Source organism: Wyeomyia smithii, chromosome 3 (assembly GCF_029784165.1).
Source record: "Wyeomyia smithii strain HCP4-BCI-WySm-NY-G18 chromosome 3, ASM2978416v1, whole genome shotgun sequence".
Taxonomy (NCBI): Eukaryota; Metazoa; Arthropoda; class Insecta; order Diptera; family Culicidae; genus Wyeomyia; species Wyeomyia smithii.
Window position 1 is genome coordinate 76031950 of NC_073696.1, and position 14987 is coordinate 76046936.

Below are 14987 nucleotides of genomic sequence, written 5' to 3' on the forward strand. Positions count from 1 at the left end.
ACAGCAGATGTTCCGATCCATATTACAAAAGCGACAGATATCATCCTGAACCCGGCCTATGTTCTTTAAATGATATCTACTCGGACAGTGCCCCGTTACTAGGCCGACGTATGTACAAAGAGCTCTTTTGTTGAGCTCTAGGAGCTTTTTCGAATGATTCTCGTTTGGTGTGATAAATCTTTTAGATTGGGAACACTTTTTGACATCAAACCAATTGGTTATCACCTTTTGTTCCTCCCAGCGTTTAAGCTCCATTATCACTGCACAGTTTGATATACCGCAGAAAGGTTCTGGGCCGATAAACTGTGAGTTAGATCCTTGTTTTGCAAGTTCGTCTGCCTTTTCATTCCCACCAATGCCACAATGTCCTGGAACCCAATACAAATTTACTGAGTTTGTTTGACATAGCTGTCGCAATGTGAGAATACATTCCCAGACAATCTTGGATGTACATTTATAAGCATCAAGTGCTTTCAGTGCTGCTGGACTGTCAGAGAAAATACAAATATTTGCATGTATGTATTTCCTAGTCAGACATACATTCGCACATTCAAGGATTGCAAAAATCTCTGCTTGAAACACTGTTGGCCAGTGTCCCATTGCCACTGAAATATTAATTCCAGGGCCAAAGATTCCTGCACCAGTTTTGGTACCTATTTTTGAGCCATCTGTGAAAAATATCGTTGAACCGGGACGGACATCAGGAACTCCGACTTCCCAGTCTGCACGCGACGTTTCGCATACCTTGTAGGGAATATCATGGTTATCCTGATGTGCCATCCAGTCTCCATTCATACTCATCACTGGCCCTCTTTTGAAAAAGTCCAGTATTGTCAGGTGAATCACAAGATCACCTGACAAGATAGTTTTTGTTCTTTTTAGCTTCAAGGCACTCTTTTCTGCTTCTAGTTGCACGTATTCGTACAACGGCAGCAGATGAAGAATTGCATCAAGAGCTTTTGACGGGGTGCTTTTCATTGCTCCTGTTATAGCAATGCACGCAAGTCGTTGAACTTTATCTAGCTTTGTTCTAGCGGTGGACTCTTTGGTTTTCGGCCACCACACTAACGCAGCGTAGGTCAGTTTTGGACGTATAATAGATGTGAATATCCACATCACCATTTTCGGTCTCAAGCCCCACTTTCTCCCAACGGTTTTGGAACACAACCATAATGCACTGACCGCCCTGTTGATTGCATAGTCAAGATGTGCATTCCAGTTTAGCTTGGCATCAAGGATAACTCCTAAGTATTTAACCTGTTCACTGAATGGAATTTCTACTCCTCCAAGCTTGAGAGTTTTTAGATTGAATTTCCTCTTTCTAGTGAAAGGTACGATTACAGCTTTTGTCGGATTAATGCTGAGACCCTCCTTTATACACCAAGACTGGGTATACTATAGAGCCTCCTGCATTCTTTCCGAAACTATGTTGTCGAACTTTCCTCTTACCAAGATGACTATGTCATCTGCAAAGCCCACAACTTCGAAACCTTTTGCTTCTAAGCTTTTGAGAAGATCGTCCACCACCAAAGACCACATAAGTGGCGAAAGAACACCTCCTTGCGGACATCCTTTCGTTGCCCTTACCGTAATAGACGAACCTCCCAACTCAGAAGTGATTTCTTTTTTTGCAGGCATGGTATGAATCCAGTTAACAATGCTCGTGTGAAATCCTTTGTTCTTCATTGCACTAGACATTGAAGAATAGGACGCATTATCAAAAGCACCTTCAATATCCAAGAAAGAGCACAGAGCAATTTCTTTAGCTGAAAGTGACTTTTCAATTTTCATGACCAGCGTATGGAGCGCTGTTATAGTGGATTTTCCAGTTTGATAGGCAAACTGGAACTTTGAAAGCGGTTTTGTTTGCATGTAAGATGTATGAATGAAATCATTCAGCACTTTTTCCATTGTCTTCAACAAAACCGAAGAAAGACTAATGGGTCTGAATGATTTAGGATGCGTCTTATCACGCTTCCCAGTTTTTGGTATAAAGATTACTCTTACTACCCTCCATTTTGATGGAATATGATTCAACCTTAAACTGGCCTTGAAAATCTCAATGAGAGAAGGAATTAGTATTGCTTCACCTTTTTGAAGCAATGCTGGAATTATTCCATCTACACTTGCAGACTTAAAAGGCTCAAAGGATCTCATAGCACTTTCCACCCTGGTTCTCGTAAAAATTTCATCCGCCACATCTGATACAGTATTTTCCGTTCTAGCAGACCAAGAGCTAGTCTGCGTAGAACAAATTTCAACTAAGTCAGAGATGGCTGAATCCGTCTTTTCAATAGAACCGGGAAAATGCGTTTCCATCATTAGATTTAAGGTATCACGAGGACCACTAGTATAGATTCCGTCGTGACGCTTTAGATTGCCAAGCTCAACGGTATGGTCTTTGGCAAGAGTCTTCTGTAATCTAGAAACAACTGGAGTTTTTTCTATAGATTCACACATTTGAACCCAAGACCTCCTTTTAGATTTCCGGATTTCATTGCTATATTTAGTTAAGGCTCTTCTATATTGAGCCCAGTCTGAAGTACGTTTTGCTTTATTAAAAAGTTTCCGACTATTTTTTCGAAGACTTTCAAGCTTCTTGTTCCACCATGGCACGTCCCTACTTGAGGACGATTGTTTGGCGGGACAACTTTTATTGTATGCATTTATCACCATTTCATTTAGCTGAATTTTCATAGATTCAAATTCTGAAACTGTTTCAATTCTGCTACAATTTAAAGGTGAAGCTTTTCGCAAATATTGTGCATGATGATCCCAGTCTGTTTTTTTAGGATCTCTGTAAGTAACAGATGATGGTTTCCCACCAATCCATTCAAACAAAATGTGCTTGTGATCAGATAGCGAGGTTTCATCCGATACATGCCAGTTAGCATTTTTTTCAGAAATTGCTGGACTGCATAGCGTCAGATCCAAAACTTCACCTCTGATAGCGTTTGTAAATGTTGGTTTGTTACCTTTATTGCATATATCTATATTATTTGACGAGAGAAACTCCAATAGGCACTCACCACGACCATTAACGCCCTTGCTCCCCCAAACTGTATGGTGAGCGTTGGCATCACAGCCTATGATGAATGCCCTATTATTGTCTCTGCAAAATTTGACAAACGAAACAATCTCAGGAGGAGGCGCCTCATTTATTTCACCTGGAAAATAAGCCGAAGCAACAATTACCTCAGTATTCCCCCTGGTGGTTGGCACCTGAACCATGACCGCTACAATATCTCGTTTTACAAATTCTGTCACAGGATAGCATTTTACTGCTTTGTTCACTAGAACTGCAGCTCTTGGCGAACTCTGTGAATCTGGGCCTTGCCGCCACGGACTCTTCACAAATTCTCACCTTTGCAGAGCCACGAATCTGAATTTGCTGGGTTCTAACTGTTCAAGCAGCACCTCGCAGTTCCAGGTACCGAGTTTCCACTCGTGGTCTATTTTTCGCTGCCTAGATCCGTGGAAAATGTTCGAATTACATTTCCTGGCTTGTTTGTAGTGTGATTGTTTAGTTAAATTGCCGTATTAGAGACACTCTACCGATTCTCGCGATGGGGCCGCCTTCTTGGCTATATCGTTCGAGACAACACGTTTCTTATGTCGAACTTGTATTCGAGGTGTAGCTACACTTTTTCCGGATTACACTTTGCAGCTTCAAATAAAACATGTTCAGTGTAGTTGCATTGGTATGCGTAATAATGGGATAGCTGTCAATTTGTTGTGTTTTGGTCATTATCGCCATTGTCATTTTGTCTCGTTTCCATTTCATATGTCCATCTCGCAAATGTGCTGAAAAAAAATTTACCTGTCTTTTTACCACGTGGAACGAGAACCAGTTTTGACACATACGTGTGAAAGTGTTGGTACGGGACAGAAAAAGGGTAGTCAGAGACAGAAAAAGTGTAGTCCGGAAAGTGAAACAAAACATTTATGGTGTCAAAATCGTAGTCCGAGTGTCGCTACACCGCGAAAACGAAAACGACATTAATTAAGTCGCCCGCTCTGGATCAGACGCTATTATGAGCTACCTGGAAAACAGATGCTCAAAAGGTTACGCTTTCCTCCGAGGAGGACAGCTCCCCCCTTTCCTTTCCTGTCCGCATACGATCAAGGTCTCACCACGAGTTGGTACAATGATTTTCGCTTGGTTACTCGTGGTAAAAATAGTAGTTACGATGGGGTGGCGCTCAACGGACATGAGAGGAAGTCGTAGAGCGTATAATTCTGTGATCGATCAAAAGCAAGGAAATAGAGTGTGGCGCAGGCGTATGAACCACAAGCACACACTGTACGAATATTGTCAAGCTGATGGAACACAGCAGGTTACAGTGAGCTGGCCACGTAGCTCATATGGAGGATGAACGAGTGGTAAAGATAAGATTCAGCAGAGACCCGGATAGAAGCCGATGTCTTCGAAGCAGACAGCGCTCGCGGTGGATGTTTGCTCTGGACGAGGATACCCGAGTAACTAGTGTAAAGGGCGGCTGGAGAGGAGCAGCAAATGAAGGGTTAAAAAATTATTGTATTGTTTCTAAGACATGGCCGCATGTAACATAAGAGCATATAAAGTCTGTTACTGTATTAGAACTTTGAATGATATACTGCGGCTCATGGAAAGGCTGGAAGATTGTAGCCATTACCAAAACGCGTCAACTTTCGTGAGAGTGTCGTATAGAAATTGCTCGCTGGGTTCGTCGCTTCAACGTTACGTTTACGAGGGAACTCATTAAGGTTCTGAAAAACGGTAATGCCTAGGGACACCAACATTCACAGGAATGGTTGAAAGCTATAATCTTTTATTATATCCGGTTTGAGCTTTTGAAGTGCACCAATGTTGGCCAGTATTATGATCATTTTTCTTTAAGAATTTAGTTGTTGAAGAATCGCAGATTGAGTGATACCAACAACTGATAAAAAAATAGCTGAGATATAACACTATAAGCCTAAACACTTTGTCCGTGGTTGCATTTTTAGATTTTCTTTTTACACTCTTACCTTTCTGTTAGGCGCAGTCCGCAAGCTAATGTGCAAGAATCTGATACTCAACAAAATCTTAGCAATAAACATTGAAGATTTTATTTGGGTACTAAGCAGCAGAGATAAAAATTTTAAACGTAGAAAAGGCACCAACCACAAATGTGGAAGCTAATTATGAGAAAATAAATAAAAGCTGTGTTATAGCTGGGATAAGTAAAATCCAACACTAAACAGTAATGATTCCAGATTTGCAGTTTGTAACCGAATCTGACATCGAAGGCAATTACTATGAAACCCAAAATTTTTCCGATCATCTGTCAGAGACCAAATATCGAAAACTATATCTAGGAAAAAATAATTTTTATGCTGAGAAAAACTTCAATTTCACTAAAGCCTCTCCCTAACTGCAGAAGGATGAATACCTTCTGATTCCCGGTATCTAGAGTTATAGGTGATTGCTTTTGGTTCACCTAATTCTGGATAAATATGAAAACATCCGGCGGCAATAGTTGTATGATGAGGCACTACAATTTATCCCGGAGGAGAGGCTTCTTGTGAGCAGGATATTTATTGTTGTGAGAAGCACAATTAGCATGCTGATGTAAGTTTCAATTTGCGTCTATTGTATGCATCATTTACAATTACTCGTTTGTCGTGATAATGGAAAAGCCTGCTTACGAGACAGTATCATTATTTCCACTTTAAAAATTTATCTTCGTAGCAAACATTTCAAGGAGTTGAAGAGTGTAGAGAGTAGGCTTGTTTAATATTGATTCTACGTAAAGGCGTCGTCTGGATTTTATGGTGCCGGAATTTACATTATAAAATATTCAGTAAATGTATTTCACCAGACGGCATGTTCATGCGAATGTTGCCATCGTTAAACACATTACACAGACACTCTAGACAGTATAAAACGTTTTTTATCAGATTACCCAAAAACAAACATACATTATGTTAGCTATTTTTTCTCGTCGAGTTGAGTAATATCAAACGTGTGCTGGATGACTTTAGAGTACAACGGTTTAATGACTGAACAATAGAAAACAAAAGACTAAATTCGCAATGTATCGAAGACCAATGTGTGCCTCTGTGATATTGATTTTGTGTGAATATTGTGCCCTGTCGAATGGCGTACGAAATCGACCTGCTCAAGCCCCCCAGGAACGAAATGTGGCTTTACTATTAAACAACCTGAGTGAGGTCACTCGGGATCGATCGGATGAAGCCTTCTTCGAGGAAGATGATCTAAGGGCGATGATGGCCAATAATGGCACGAGCAGTGATAGCTCCAACAACGACGGTAGGATTCACAAACGCGCAGGCGGAGTAATGAACCGAATTGAGGTGCAAAAGGATGAAGGAGATGGCAATTACACTACCTTCAATGTAGGAGTTCTGATGGCATCACATTTGGGTAAGTTTATTCGTTTTGCGTTGTATGAAGGCTTTGATCGTCTGCACCTGTACAATATTCACCCTTTATTTCTCCTCACGACGACCCACGTGGACGAAACTTTTTGCTGTTTCTGATTGATTGATGATTTGTTTTATTTCAGATTCGCCATTTGATCTGGAACGCTGTGGTCCAGCCGTAGATTTGGCGCTGGAAAAAATCAATGAATTCCTTCTCAAATCACACAACATCAAGCTTACGAAAGTTCAGGCGAGGTAAGCTGCAAAACCATAACGACGTGAATGTGTTCACCATGTCTCTGCATACATTCATACTGGCTCCAACAGCAATATCAAACGGCAACCCACAATTTATAGGTTGATGATAGTATTGATATGATGATATGATACGATTTCAGTACTTTCTTGAAAAAATACCATATTACACAGTTGAGTTTGGGTGGAGGTTATGGAAAAGTTTCTAATTATTAACGTTTTTGGGATGTCACTGCTATTTACTATTTATGGTTGGTAAAATAAAAACTAAAAACAATCTTTCACACGAGTGCGAAACGAATGTAGTATATGAAAAATTGGCAGGCCAGGAACTTAACACGATGTAGCCAATATAACAGTTTTTTTAAACAATTGAATATTCACCATTCTTCTTCTAACATTTTTTGACAAGCCTAAAATAAAAATGTCATCGGAAAAACATACACAGCAATTTAACTGTATCCAACATCTCAACAGAAGATGCGACGAACTGATACCAGCGAAGAGCAAATCGCCCGCCACCACTAGCTGCAGATTATTCCGCTTGCGAAGTCAAGGGGAAAATTGTGTGGTGTGAAGAGATTCATTTACACAGCACACACTATGCAATCAAAGAGATGTTTCCCGACGAAGGACGTACCGTACCCATGACCGCAACCAGCCGCTCGGCACTGTGACAAAGTGACAGGGATAATACAGTCCCTCCATCGGCTAGAATGTGACCCACCAAGTATTTTGTTTGGATTGCCCTTAAATATGTTTGCATTTGTCATCAGACTGCCACTTTGACCAGAAGTTGACGAAAATGTTAAAGGAAACGGAAAGCGGCCGGGATTGAAACTATGTAAATATGTGCGTTCACTTCATGCGTATAGATGTGGTGGAAACTGTGGAATGCAGAAATGTTGAATCAATTTTGAAGCGGGGTTGATATACATAAGTATATATACTGTTTTCGGGTCTCCTTTTGGCAGGCTTAGGCAAAATAGACGTCAAAAGAGTTGAGAATTCAATTTGTTTGTTTGGAGATTTTTTATACAAATCATTTTCAATTAAAGCTATGAGGAAGCACTGACGATATGCGGTAAATATTATTTTAACAGTTGGATTTTTCAATTTCCTTCAAACGTAACATTCTGAATAAAGTACAGAAAAACGAAATTTTGAATGAATATGTTTTGTGTCCTATTACGATGAACTCGACTGTTTTTTAACATTATTTGAAGCAAATCGTGGGAAAAAGGGTTCCCTATAGTTACATGGCAGTAAATATTTTTCAAGGGTGGAACTAGTTTGCGTTCAATATTTCCTCTGTCCATCACTTTATGGGCAGGGGGCTCTTGTGGCTGTCAAACTCCGAACATTTTCCATCTACCACTCATTGGTTCTGGTATCAGCGTTTCTGGTACTCACTTTTTGGTTGGTTTGCCCTAAAACAAGTGTAATAGAGTGAACGTCCCATTTTATCGGTAGACTTATTCTCGAGTAAATGTCGTTTTAGAAAAAAACAAGAGCTCAACATTTGTTTTCAGTACAATGTGCACTTTCAATGAATAAGATAAGTTTTGTAAGCATTTGAAATGAAATATTACCGCCGTGATGAATTGATGATTGGTAGGCAAAATGTTGACGTTTATGAGCCCCTGTTTATGGGTAGGAGCAGTGTTGCGAATTTTAGACGAATGATACAACAGCAGTTTCACTCTCACTCTCTTCAAACTGATATTGAGTGTCACCCGAGTCGATTCTCAGTGAAAATCATGTCAGTGGACTAAATGGTATGTCCTAATTAATACCGAAATTATTTGATTTGAGCCAATCCATTGCATGAAGTCGATGAAGTAGACCGCATGAACGTATAGTATATGAAAGTATAGCGTGTGTGAAATCACAGTAATACTGCCAGTCAGCATTAACACTATCAACTGATTTCAGCTGAACGTAATTATCACTTTCAGCTCGTTCGTGTTGTAACTGATATTTGCAGTTTCAATTGAGAATCTATCACTGACAGTTAAAATTTGTGACACTGGGTAGAAGTAGATGCTGACTGTTGTAAAATAACCATGCGCCTCCATTGATTTACAAGTGATGTGAGTGCGCTGTCCTTCGCTTTAATTCGACTGTAGGAAATCATAATAAGTTTTCAATTTCATCACACATTGTTTCAAATGAACTAGGGTAATCGCTCCATTATTCATCTCAACAGCTAGGTGCACCTATATTCATCTTATTTTGCTCATTTGTCCAATTTACTGTCAAATTTCTACAAGTTTTTGAAAGTAAATCTATTTGCTTCTCGATTTTGTCAAATGGTTGAAAGTTTTACGCTGAAAATATGGTAAATTTTGACGATAAATTGATTAAAAAGGCGTGATGAGATGAATATAGGCACTGAGATGAATATAGGAGCGATTACCCTAACGTAACGGATTTTGTCTCGCTCACATCTAATCATATCACATCAACCAGAATCAGTTCGGTCGACTGCTACCAAGATTTATTGGAAGGGAAACAAATTTTATGAAAAAACAGAATCATTTGTCCTCTATATAGTGCAAACTTTGTTACAAAAATCTCATCTCATATGATGCAAAAAAACAATTTGAGCTCGAAAACAATTCAAATTAGATAATTTCTGTATTTATCACTATTTAATCGAGTCTGCTTACTCACGACAAGCAGTTGAACAATTTCACAAAGAATCCCAGCTTCAATATTTCTTTTAATTGTCATTTTTGATTTGGCTGAAACTTCGCTGTGGGCAAAAGATGCCATTTTGTGTTGTTGTTTTTTTTAATCAAGACTCGTTTTGGAGAAGCTATGCAAAAAAGTTATGTTAAAAGAATATTGATCATAACAACAATTTTTAAAGTCAAAACGGTTTGTTTGACCAGTGTGATGTGTGCCATATTGTCTTTCACTCATATTTTTTTTTTGTTTCAAGTTATTTGTTTATATTTTTTTGCAGTGCATATTTTTTTGGAAGGACAAAACTATTATTTATAACTTCGCTGAAGACACAATACAGATCAAACCAACCGTTTAGATGCTAAAAATGTTTTTTATCATTAGTAGTCACCAGGCGCTGAAATAAGAATTTAAATGGTTTGTTTGATCGATATAGTGTCTTCGGCAAAGTTGTAGATAGTAATAATTTTGTCCTTCCGAAAAACATACAATGTATAAAATTTTGCAAAAATAATTTTTTTTTCTTGACAACTTTTTTTTTATATGCCTGAAGGGAACAGGAATGTTTGTCTTTTGTGGCTGGCCCTGATTGCTTTATACAGATTACAAGATGCTCGAACTCATTTATGGTGTTGAGCTGGTTGGGTGTAAGCCTGTGTCCCAATTCGGAATTGGTTGATGAAACCGTTTTGGAATTGGTACTCCATACCTGGCATGGAGTTCAGAGGTAACATCCGAAGAAGATGAACCTCGATGGAGTAAGAACCCCGCAAAAGCACAGCAGATTCGCTGAGTTCACAGGTTCAGCATTGCAAAGACGGCAATTGTCGGTTGGAACTTTGCCAATTTTCCTTAAATTATAAAGAGTGTTGAGGTTCGCAGGAAATAAAACAATGGCGACTGCGGTTTCGACAGCATATATTATAGCTTCAACTGTGAAATTTATAAACTTTAATTTTAACATTATTTTCATTATTTCATAACTTACAATTCGGTTTGCCTTCTATTTCATTATTTCACTGCTTAACAACTTTTACAGTTCGATTTTATTTTACTCAACTTCTTTTAATTTAACGTCCATCCACGTTGACTGCTGGATCAAGAAGACTTGATCAAAGCCGACCAACGGTCAGCTAAGGCCCATGATCGTGGTGTCTGTCAGTTGAACTGGCGCGTCGCTTGATCAGGCGACGCAACGCCTCGAGTACTAAAAGTAGCTAGGGTGGTCAGCTGGGCGTTCTCTGCATCAACAAAGAGCAAGACAGTGTCCAGTGAAGAGTCCCTGATAACGCGTAGTGCGGAGGTACCCAGAAATGGTTCAGATCCAATGAATTGCTGACCTGATCCTTGTCCAGTTATAGGCTGTCGGCATGTTTATTTCCTTTGATTCCACATTGACCCAAAGTAGCTTACTTTGTGCACTTCTAGACTGGTCTGGAAACACATGTGGAAGACTCTAATGCCAGAAGTGCAGCCTGACTGTCTGAAAAGATTCCGGTTTTTGCACGTCTATAGTTGCGCTTTAGACATCGTAGCACGGATGTTTATTGCGTATACCTCTGCTCGAAAAACGCTTGGCCAGTTACCCAAAGAGATAGTGGCCTTGATACCCGGTCCATAGATCCCTTATCCAGTCTGGGATTCATTTTTTGTGCCATCTGTATAGAAACGGATGGTGCCCGATGGAAAACTCGGCCCTCCATTGTTTCAAGTTAAGCGATCTTTGTTAATCGTCCTATATGGAACGTCCATGTTTGGCTTTGCTTCCATTTAGTCCAAGACTGTTGTTACTAAAGACGTTAATTTAAACTTCTTCAGGATGCTTAGAAGAGCCGTTAGGTCACCTTCGAGCATCTTTGTATTTTTTTCGCATCCTTAGTGCGTCAAGCTCTGCCTCCTTCTTCACTTGGAGATGTAGAGGTAGTGAGCTGAGCATGGCTTCCATGGCGTTGGCGTTGTGCGCAGGGCACTGGTAACTGTAAAACAGGCCAATCGTTGAACATTGGTTAGTTTCGACTATACGCGGGGTGCGTAGGTTATACGTGGCGAACAATTGTGGTTTTAGGCCCCAGGTCTTGCCGAACAGTGTACTGCAAGTCCAGATAGCTAAAGTTACCTTCCAGTTGACCAGTCCAGTTCAGCTTCTTACCCAGAATGATTCTCAGATATTTAGTCTTATTGCTGAAGCTCAGTCTTACCCTACTTAATAGCGGAGGAATGATTGAATGCACCCTTCGCTTGGTGAATGGTATGACTGTTTAAGCGAGATTAATGCTCAGCTCTTCTTCTAAGCACCACTGAGAGGTGATGTTAAGAGCCGTTTGCATACGACTAGATAGAGTTGCAGTTCTGGTTCAACCCGAACAATAAGGACTGTGACATTTGCATAATCCATAACTTCGTAGCCTAGTTGCGATAGCTTAGTTAGGAAAGCGTCTACCACCAGTGACCATAACAGTGGAGAGAAAACTGCCTCCTGAGGATATCCGTTCATTGCCTCTACTGTGACTGACGTATCTCCCAATACAACTGTGCTCTTCCTGCTGGAAAACGTTGCTTGCAAAGGACTTGTTATCGAAAGCTCCCTCAACATCAAGAAAAGGGTAGACCGCTGCCTCTTTATATTTCAGTGACTTCTCGATCTTCGACGCTAAGGTAATGCATGGTGGTTTCAGTAGATTTACCTTGTTGATAAGCGTATTAATGCTTATGCAAGGGCAACTTCTTCAGAAACTCGCTTCAGATGTAATTAAGAAGAGATGCAGTCAGACTTATAGGTCTGAAGGCTTTGGGTAATGTTTTATCCTTTTTGTCCGGCTTTGGTATTAACACCACCTTAACGTTCTGTCAGCTGATCAGAGTAAAGCTGGCTCGAAAAAAACTGATGAGTTCGAACATGATGACTCCGTCCAATTTTTGCAGAAAGATTGGTAGAATTCCATCCGGTCCCCTGGAGACTTAATAGGCTCAACAGAGCTTAGTGCTCAGTTAACAGAGGTCTCCGCGAACAGTCGACAAGCGAGCACTTCGGAGTTACGTGTCGTTTTGCGTCCGAATCCGAGGCTCTGTAGTTCTTCAACGTTCGACCTGGAGGTCACTGTCGAGTCAAGAAAGTAAATGTTCATAAGAGAATCCAGTGTTTCTTTGGTTGTCATACTTTCATCTTCCGACGAAGGTTATTGAGAGTCTCGTTCCACCAGGGCATATCACAACAGATATTAGCGGCCAGTTTGAAGTAAAAGCTTTCGTGATAATGTACTGTAGGCAGTGTTGTTAGTCTCACTCATAAACAGTCTCACTCATAAACAGCAGGCAACTTCTCAAGTGAGGTTCTCGTAGCTGCCGATATCACACACACGTTCTCGTTCTTTCTCGTTGTCTTCCTTACTCGCATTCGCTCCCGAGATCATATAAACACACGCGCGCCTACTTTTTTACTCGCGTGTATTCCCCTTCTTGCAAGCACAACCAGCCAAGTACAATTGTTTCAAATGTATTCCGATAGTTGCAAAGGGACAAAAAAAATTTCAAATAGGGTAACGAACTACTTCGGTAGCGGTTTGCTTCGGCTGGTTTTGCATTAGACTGCTATAAAAAACTTACCAAAGCAGTCCGATACCCTAACACGTTCCAGTATGCGATATTTTACAGATTCTTCCCTCACGTTCGGCTGTCGGCGCATGAAGCAAAACCGGGTAGATGAAGAAAGCATTTTCGTTTTCAAGCACAGTTTTTCATGTACTTCTTCTAGTCGAGCAATTTCAGTCGAGTACTCCTACTCGTTAGCAAGAACTCGCGTACTCTTTTACAGTCGCTGAGTAGCAATACAAAAGAATTTTTGTGTGTCGGTGCGTGCTTGCTGCTACTCAGGAGAATGCATGAAGAAGAAGAGTATCTCGAAAGCGTGTGTGCAAAAGACTTGAGAAGCGTTGCATATGTCTCGTTCTCAAGCAGAGAAGCGTTGCATATGTCTCGTTCTCAAGCAGAAAGGTGGAGAAAGATTCTGCTTCTCGCTCGCTTTGCAACGCTGACGCTAGGTGACTTGTGACGATGTCCAGTTCAACTGGAGTTCGAATATTTTAGTGACAGAATGTTCTTGAGTTAACTGTTGAGTTGAAACTTCCACCGTAATGGCAATCAAATCTCGTTGGATAAACTCTGTAATGGGAACAAACTTGATGTTTCTGTTCAACAGAATTGCAGTTCTAAGGCTTTACTGTTGGTTGCAATAGATCAACTTACCGTTTGCGTTGGTTAAGCCATTGATCCTGGTGTCGCCAATGATCCTTGGCTCCTGGATCAGCACTACGGATAGCTAATCCTTGGTGAATTTCATTAAAAGTGCCCTTTGCATGATGGAGGTTCACCCTGAGACAGCGTATGTTGCTCACGTTGTTGACGACGCGTCCTTTATCGGACCTAGTTGAGTTTCGATTGGCGAACGGTTACCAACAGCGGTGATGCTGAATTGGGTTGTCTGCGTACCCTCGGCAACAGGCTCCCGTTGCAGCAGACGGTAGGCGACAGAAGTGCGACTCTCACGTTTAGGCGGCGATATGCGGCTCTGAGTCTCGCGACGGGTCAGATGCTCACGCTTACTCCTCTTTAGAATTTTCGGCGGAACCCTTTTCGCTGTCGCGGAAGTTCATTGTGCAGGTGGTAGCTGTCTCTGAACGTACCTTTCCTGTTTATGCACCCGAGCCTTTCGCGCCTGTGTTTGAGGACTTTCTGCTAACATGCCACATGCTTACTTTGCCGTACTTGTAGTTCAGTAGGAAGCTCTGTGCCACTATGAGTACTAATCTCATAGTGGCACAGAGCTTCCTACTGAACTACAAGTACGCAAAATAAGCATGCAGCAGGTTGGCAGAAAGTCCTCAAACACAGGCGCGAAAGGCTCTTGTCTTTCCAGTAACGTTACGATGACATACTCGCCATGGACATGAGGGAAAACCGTCGTTCTGGTTTTGGATTAGACGGAGAATTCTCTCATTTGTAGTGTCCACATTGTCCTGAAGGTACCTTATGAATCTTAAGGCAGATCCTTCGTGTGCAAGACACGAAGGTAAGCTCCCTCCTACGGTTTGAGAGAAGACGCCGTAGTCTTCAGCCATCTAACTGTATCGTTATCGACACAGTCAAGTTGTAGGATACCGTTTTTTAGACGGCAGCTCTTGAACTTGGGCCTGATGGCAGGTGATTCCTGGTCTGCAATGCAGTCCAGAATGGTGTCGCGAACAGTTTTTAACTATTCAGGGGTAAGTTAAGAACCAAGCTAGCGGTTTCCTAGTGTGAGTGGCCTTGGCTTGGTGGCTCAAGGCGCCGCCGTTGCGATTGGGAGAACCGTTTGGCAGGAGCACGAGATGACTCAGGTTTCCCTTTGTCATTCGAATGCGTCACCGGACCGGGAAGACGGTCCGTCGGGCATTCCTCTTTCCCGCTAGGCGAACCAACGATTAGTGATGAAACCGAAGGCCCTCCATCCAGCAATTCACTGTCGAGGTTAAAGTCCTCCTTCAGTTTCATCCCTCGATACTGCCTGTTGTGTGCAGCCTTGAAGGGCTGCACGCCATGGAACTTGTTAACTCCATTTGTTCCGGCAGTGCACAGTGGGGCGACTCCATACAAAGGCT

General features: G+C 41.3%; 1 protein-coding gene across 16 annotated transcripts in view; it reads left to right on the forward strand.

Annotated features, from left to right (window-relative positions):
* Positions 1-14987, forward strand: part of LOC129731736 (atrial natriuretic peptide receptor 1) — a 52722-nt gene that overhangs the window by 9650 nt on the left and 28085 nt on the right. For 9 of the 16 annotated variants that reach the window (XM_055691965.1, XM_055691963.1, XM_055691977.1 and 6 more), the window contains 2 exons: positions 5972-6409; positions 6552-6663. In XM_055691965.1, coding sequence (XP_055547940.1) covers positions 6058-6409; positions 6552-6663 — 464 coding nt within the window. In that variant the 5' untranslated portion in view covers positions 5972-6057. Of the gene's footprint in view, positions 1-5898; positions 6410-6551; positions 6664-14987 lie in introns of all 16 variants that reach the window. The other 7 variants (XM_055691968.1, XM_055691967.1, XM_055691973.1 and 4 more) reach the window with 3 other exon arrangements.